At 33.6% G+C, this 7,683-nt stretch overlaps 1 protein-coding gene across 1 annotated transcript; it reads right to left on the reverse strand.

The window, feature by feature from the left end:
- Window positions 1–400: 400 nt before the first annotated feature.
- Window positions 401–7,470, reverse strand: LOC128223979 (uncharacterized). The gene is made up of 6 exons (XM_052933534.1): window positions 7,453–7,470; window positions 6,401–6,458; window positions 5,320–5,492; window positions 4,105–4,176; window positions 3,358–3,678; window positions 401–1,781 (listed from the first exon to the last, which is right to left on the reverse strand). Exons 2-6 carry the CDS (start codon window positions 6,417–6,419, stop codon window positions 1,545–1,547), a joined length of 822 nt encoding a protein of 273 aa, XP_052789494.1. The 5' UTR covers window positions 6,420–6,458; window positions 7,453–7,470; the 3' UTR covers window positions 401–1,544.
- Between the last annotated feature and the right edge of the window lie 213 nt (window positions 7,471–7,683).

Here is a 7,683-nt window from a genome sequence, read left to right on the forward strand (position 1 = left end):
ATCATGTACATTCTAGGACTCTACATGAAATTGCTGCTAGTTTTATCAAACTAATGTGTAACAAACGAGAGATGTTTGATCTCACTTATGTGTCAAGCTAATTTTGATGATTTGTTTTGTCGAGATAGCGATAATTTCGGATAAACTGTGTTCGGAGTAGTGGTTTGCAACTGTATATCTGAATATAATATTATCGGAAAATGGATGACAAGTTAAGCCTACAATTTATAAAGATATAAAAAGAACACTGTTAAGCACACCTTGATTTCTAATTTAAGGGACCACACAACTGATGATCATTGATTTAAACAAATATAATTACATCAATGTTATAAACTATTTTGTCAATGGCCAATTTAATGCACAGTATTTGAAATAAATAAAACTGAAGTTCCTTTTTTAATTTTTAATTTTGCAGACATAATTTGATCAAACTCGTATTGGCTTTCAATTATTCACGGCTCGTCAATTGTTTTTATATTTTCCTTCAATAACTATCTTGTGTTAGATGTTGTTGCATATATAATATGTAGGATTTCACACAGAATATTAAACAAACCATTTGACTAAGATGTTTAAAGGCCTAGTTTAAGGAATGATTGGCATAATAATTCCCTGCTGTGCATTTCCTGCTAATTGCACTGGTGTCACAGTTTGGTGAGAGGTCAATTATAGCAGGCTTAAACTAGGCCTTTAAGACAAATGTAAGTATATTATACAAAAAAGAAATATTTACACAGAAAGTATATACAAATGTAGGTCTATGTAATTGGCATCAACATGGTTTTTGATTTGATCACCGCGATTGTTTCATATTTCGATTGTCTTCCGCGTATGCCCGCAATCTTATTTCAAATCATTGTGGGATCAATATTTAAAGAGCTAGCTATAAGAATGTATCAAATATTACATGTAAAGCTGTACACATATACACCATAAACAATACATTCATGATTTATGCATTCATGATTTATGAGTAAATCATAAATGAAATCAGACGTTTGCAGACATAACACGTAAATTGTTCAAACAAACATACCTTTACAAAAGTAGCACGGCGTTATTGGTTGGTTTTGATCAATTTTATATATCTCTTAGAAACATATGTAGAAAATGCTCATTCTTAGACGTAAAAATCAACATCAGTTAAACTAAAAAGCTTGAAATAAACAAATATCACATAACAGCGGTTACATACAGGTATTAACCAACACATGTATAAAACAAATAGCAATTATAGTCATGCGTTGAAATTACATACATTTAACATATTCCGATTAAATAGTATATTTCACACTCAAAAGGGGTACAATTGAAAGATCCATCATAATATTTTGTTTTCAGTTTTTTGTTTTTTAACTCTTTGGTTAATTTATATTTTGTTTGAAACACTAATAACAGATTTGCTCGTTAAATAATTTTCTTTTAAACAAAGTAATTGTTTAAATTATGAACATGAACAATTATTGGTATTTTTTGTTATATCATTGTTATTGTATCATGTTACTTTTAACATTTGGCAGGAAACGAGCATTGTAATTCGATCACTGTGGTTGTTTCTCATTCGGATCAGCTTCAGCGTATGGTGGAGGGCCACCTGCGTCCGCCATTGTTTGTGGAAAAGATACGCCAACTGAGTCAGTTGTTACACCAACAGCTTGTGGGAAAGGTGCAGCCATGTAAAAAGGTCCGGCAGGATATGGCTGGTATTGAGGGTACTGTATCCCAGGGCTGGTAAACGGTTGCTGAGCACCCATTGCAGCATTTGTAAACTGTACACCCTGCAAAAATAAGCTGATTTGCATTCTGTGTTTATTTCTATTCAACTTACACAACTACTGTGTATGTTATGCGTTCCAAGTTCATATTGAACTTATGTAATATTTAGTACAAAGAAGTAGGTCAATATATGAAAAAAGTCAATTAAAGTCATATATATGAAGCAGATTCGTCAATTACTTTTAGCAACACGATAGGTACTGCTATAAAAACTATAAGAAAGTATCTAGATAACCCACAAAGCGGCAAAACAAGGAAATTTGGCACTTTGTTTGGAATCAAGTTATTATGCCGATTATTCCTATTTGTTAATTTAACAAATTCCTCGAACACATTGATTCCTGAATATAATCCCCAAGTGAAATGCATAACAAGTTATTGAGTAAAACGTTTTCGATTTATATTATTAATGACCCTAAATTTAATCTCACTGACTTTCAAAATGCGTCTTTATTAAAAAAATATACCAAGTTTCATCACATTAATGAATTGACAAACAGAAGTATTGAGCAGCAAATATTGTTTTTATTTGTACAAACTGCGACATTGACCATCTTAAACAAAAGCAGCTGACAGCTAAGTCTACACAAAAACCTCAAACACAACCAAAATTACACTATTCTTAATTCTCAATGTTTGTATATTATCTGCAATGTTACATACAACTTATGTTTTATATGAAATTATGCTCCATATACCGCCGATATATAGATGACTTATCGGCCCGATGGGCCGGGTGTAAATGTAAAAGTATTCATGATAATGAAATGTTATTATGCTATGTACACATGTCACTATAATAAACAATTTACTTACTTACTTTCTCTAGCTAAAGTTATAATTTAGAAACCATTTTTCTAATTTTTAGAAACAATGATCAAACGATTCATCTTATCTCGAGCAATTTAGCAGGAACGCAATTTTGTTCTTAATTTTGACCGAACACAACGATTCCTTTACTACAGGTTTCATAACGTTACATCGAGCATATTTAAAGTTATTTAGCTAACAAGTTTGTTTCTTTTTTCCCCATTTAATGTCAGCGACCTTGAACTTGACCATACCGAATCCAAAAGCAATCACCAACTTACACTTGAATTTAGCTTCAAACACAAAAAGTTTTATCACTAAACTTAAGCTCTACAGCAATTGATTGGAAACATGTTTGTTTCTATTGTTAACAACATTGACCTTTATCTTTAGCGCAATAGCCATAATTACAAATCAAATGTACTTCAGATCAGCTTGTTATAAACCAAGTATCAAATCTAAAGCCATTAAAAATAATCCTATTCACTCAAGTCTTTTTTCGTAACAGTAACTTTAAGCACACCAATACCAAAGTTTCATAATCGTAGACTGTGCCCGCTCGTACACCCGCGAACCCGATCAACTACGTACATTTATCTTTAACCTAGGATATGTATTGAAAAGCCTATTTAAAATGTCATGCTAAACAATAAATGAAGGTTGTGAAATACTAGTAATACCTTGTCGCAACATCAGAAGTTATTTAGTAAAGTAAAGAAAAACGGTTGTTCTTATGAATTGAGATTACGATCAAAATTACGGACTTACGTTAACCGGAATACCGCTTCCGATCGTGGATATCTGTTGATTCATCACGACAGCTGTTTCAACCCCTTGCTGAGAGTTGTCCTTATCGATTTCATTCATGAAGCAACAGCCGTACTTGTAGACAAGGCAAAACGAGTAAAGGTTGAATATCGATAGGAAGAAAGTGATGATCAGGGACATTGCAAATAATGTGTCCAGTAACTGGGCAGCTTTATAGTAGTGGCTAGTTGCCATCCAATAGTACCAGCTGTACCCAAACATCATGCCGTATCCCATGTTGCTCATGAACATCCACAAATAGACACCCCAATGTCCGATTGCCTGAAATAAGATGTTGCCCATACACTCGCAATTTTACTTATAAATACTGCCGTTTCTAATATAAACGAGTTTCCGTTCAGTTTCAATTCCAATTTTGATGAACGAAACACTGTAACAGTATCGCAGCGCCCCTTGTGATTACTCGTATGACGTTTTCATTCGGTTAAATGAACGTGACCTCGATGGAATAGTTGACGTCATTGACGCTGCCATTTTTTAGTGATTTTAAGGGATTATCCAGATAATCATTACATAATCGTAGAATCGCTATTCTGTTTTTGGCCAGTACACAGTCTATCGTGAAATCGTTCGGTATTTCAAACACAAAAACATAAATGTTTTCATACACCTATGAGCCTAAATACTAAAACATTTAATCCTTAACTAATGTACACATACAGCGATTTAAGATAAAATGTTACTCACTTTTGCAGCGTTTGTGTATCTTGAACAATCCGAATTGCAGCCACAGTAGAAGTTTAACGGGCTCATAACACTCTGAAAGGTAATTAAGCGTTATGTTATAGTGTATGGACTGTTTCATCACAACTCCTGGCAGCCATTGACTACCTGGGATATATTTGTTATAGTATTATTGAACATGTCTAGAAGTCTTGATGAAATTTCTGTTAGTTTTATATAAAAACTGTAGTACATACGAAGAATGTTTGACATCGTTTATCGGTCAAACTATCTTGATGAGTCTTTTTTATTTTGATGAGTCTCAAAACAGGGTTGGGATAAGAGTGACGTTGTACACATAAACTGGTTTAACCCCCCAGTAAATTTACATTTTACTGACTGTTCCAGGGCGGTACCTGCATAACAATTCTTGATAAACATACCAATTATTTATATATATATTGCCACTAAACCGGGTTAATGTTTAAACTTTTTGCTACTGAGCACGTTTCTGTAGCTCTTTGCATATATATTGCTTTTGAATTTCCGGCATCTGAGCTTATCCATGTTGTGTTCATTCGCCTTAGTATTGGTTATAATGTGACCGTAAAAATATAGTCATAAAGACATCTATAATACCTTTGCTAGGAATGCAAAATATTACCCAACCATAACCCTTCAAAGGCTTAAGATGCATTCGATGATGATAATCACAAATGATTGTAAAAAGGGACAATACACATGCTACTATATAGAGTTTAAAACTTGTTTTAAAAACATATTTGAACGAGCGATGTATGCTCAAAATGATTGCCTTCCAATGAATAGCTCTCGCACTGTAACGTCACTAATGGTCGCATTGAGGCGTATACTAAGGAAATTAGCCATAAAATAAATCGATATAAACTGTAAGAGAGACGAAAAATCTCTGAACTTCAGGTGTATAAGGGCTTGTGAGTGGGCACATTATATTTCACAGTAAATACGATATGTCCGAAACATGATGGTTTAAATCGAACGTATGTCCACAATGTACATAGTTACATTTGTTTTACGGTACAAAACGTCTAGGTTCAAGTGTAAAGACATTCTAACTTTTATCGTTTTGATTCTATTAATCAATCTGAATATGTATTGCTCCGTGAGTAAGGTTGGCACTTGTTTTGTTTTTCTTTTAAACTGATGTTTACAACTAAACACTTAAATTCAATATATAATTGGCCTCTGTTAACCACTTACAAGGATGGATATGACAATCAAGAAGACTCCAAACACATATCCATTTGTCGACTTAAACGCCACGATACAAAACACGATGCTGAGGAGAGCTAGAATTCGTGTGGCCCATGCTGTGATACGGATACATCTCTTGGTGCGCTCAGCCGATCTCGTGCTCTGTGCACTTCCAGCAACTGAAATATAATAGTAACTGTAATATAATTATAGGTTATCTGAAATTGTTCTATTCAATACGGAGATATATTTAGACTTGTGCGCAGCTAGGACCATATTAGAAGAGCCGTTAAACTGTATATAAATGTGATACTAAATACGTTTAATTGTGTCGAACATTTATATAAAAGGACGGTTATCGTTATGAACTAGTCTACCACATTTTCGTCAAGAATATTTTAAAGTTTCTATAGAATTATGTTAGACGAGATGTTTTAACCATTTCGCTTACTTCAATGTTTATGCATAAAACTACAGAATCAAGCTCAGTAGCAAAACGTATAAACATAAACCCGGTTTAGTGGCAATGGGCAAACGCCAACGACATAGAACACAAAATCACAAACAAGAAACATAAAAGAACAGCACAAAAGTCCACAAACAGCACAGTGCATATATATATATATATATATATATAAAAAATAGGTATGTTTATCAAGAATTGTTAGATACCGCCTTGGAACGGTCACCAAAATGTAAACTTACTTGTAAGGCTTAGAATATAATAACAAATAGTTTTTAACAATAGCCTGTTGATATACTGTGAAGAATAGGACAACAACACCAGTCCAAACATTGTCCATGAAAATAAACGAGGTCAGTCTAAAACAGTTTTGAGTCTGAGCTTGTGTCTTTGTATAAATTAATGACAAGACAATGCGTATATCATTCTAAAGATCATCATTCAGGTATCACTGCTGATTTTAAAATTAAGTTCATGGGTAGTAAAGGCTGATACATAGACAACTATATCTGGTTAATCAGATTCTACGCAGAGAGAAGCGTACGGCTTTCAACAGAAATTTACAAGTTCGAATACATTTTCCCACAATAAGGCATCACCATGGTGATATTGGTTATGTTATACCTTCCATAATCCTAACCATGTGCAAGATATCGGTTGTGAGATTCTCATTTTCGCAAACCTATCCAAAAGAAGGAAGTACAGATCACACATAAACTCACTTAATCAGTAAATGTTGATGTTTTACAGACAAAATATTATGCCTTGAGTGTCCAATGATCTGGAATGTCTTTGTTGAACTGTACGTTCGGTTTCTCTCGTTGAGAGTTTGTTGAGTGTTTGTAAGCGTATTTATAATCGCATTCAGGAAATGCCCATTTGTCGAGTGCTCCGATAAGAGTTTTAATCATTTTATGTTTTGGAGCATAGTGCATTGTGTATTATTGCTTGATAAATCTTTAAATTACTACATGATTATCGCAACGTAATTTAAGTGTCTTGTGGGTACCTTTGTCTAACCCTCAAAGTCCCTAAAGTCATTAACAACGGTATGATTCATTTTTCTTCTTTAAACTGTCTGATTTTTTATGTGCTTCATAAAAAATGAAATATCTACAATGACAAACAAATAATAACAGTTTTCATACAGGAGTGACATTTTATCTTTTTATTTTTTTTATTTTCCTAGTTGACCGTTTCACCGCAGAACATGTGCTCATGCTCCCTTTAGTGCAAAGGGAACCATATAATTTCTTGTATTTCTAGACGAGTCACGAACACGTTCATAACAATTCCCTTTTGTCCATGAGATTTTTACATCGAAACCGTAGGCATGAATTAACGCCGTTCTCGGACAGAACCGGACCGATAAGCAAATACGGAACCTAGTTCAACATTTTTTTTTTAATCCAATACAATTTAAGGGCGGCGGAAAAAGGAGAGGACGGGCAGGGATAAAAATCTAGCAATAATTTATAATCGCCTAAAGTAAAAAATGCTGAAATCACTCCAAAAACTACCATTCAATTCATGTTGTTTATCAAAATCTAGCCATGATATTGATAAAAATGGTTTCGCTCGCTTTATTCGAGCCAGACTCAAGTAATTTTACTAATTTACTTAAACTTATATTGTAAACATCGATAGTTGAACTTATACCAGTGCAAATTACTTACCTTGAGTATGCATGTTAAACGTCCTTGCTCCTTAAATAGTAAAGTTAGAATGATACTGCATTGCACCTTCTAAATCACAGTACTTAAACTAGCGGTAAGTTCACCTCAAATGCTCCAACTATTAAAAAGTGTTCAACAGTTAATGAATTATTGTTTAGAATATATTCCTTCTACACTAAACCCGTCTGAAAAAGATGGCGTCAACACTTTGAACCTAGTGGATACAAATTT

Source organism: Mya arenaria, chromosome 17 (genome assembly GCF_026914265.1).
Source record: "Mya arenaria isolate MELC-2E11 chromosome 17, ASM2691426v1".
NCBI classification, from domain to species: domain Eukaryota; kingdom Metazoa; phylum Mollusca; class Bivalvia; order Myida; family Myidae; genus Mya; species Mya arenaria.

Coding starts and splice junctions, on each gene's coding strand:
- LOC128223979 (XM_052933534.1), bottom strand. Junction 4,177..5,319: donor TGATTGTCATATCCATCCTT/GTAAGTGGTTAA, acceptor ATTACCTTTCAG/AGTGTTATGAGCCCGTTAAA. Junction 3,679..4,104: donor GATACACAAACGCTGCAAAA/GTGAGTAACATT, acceptor ATCTTATTTCAG/GCAATCGGACATTGGGGTGT.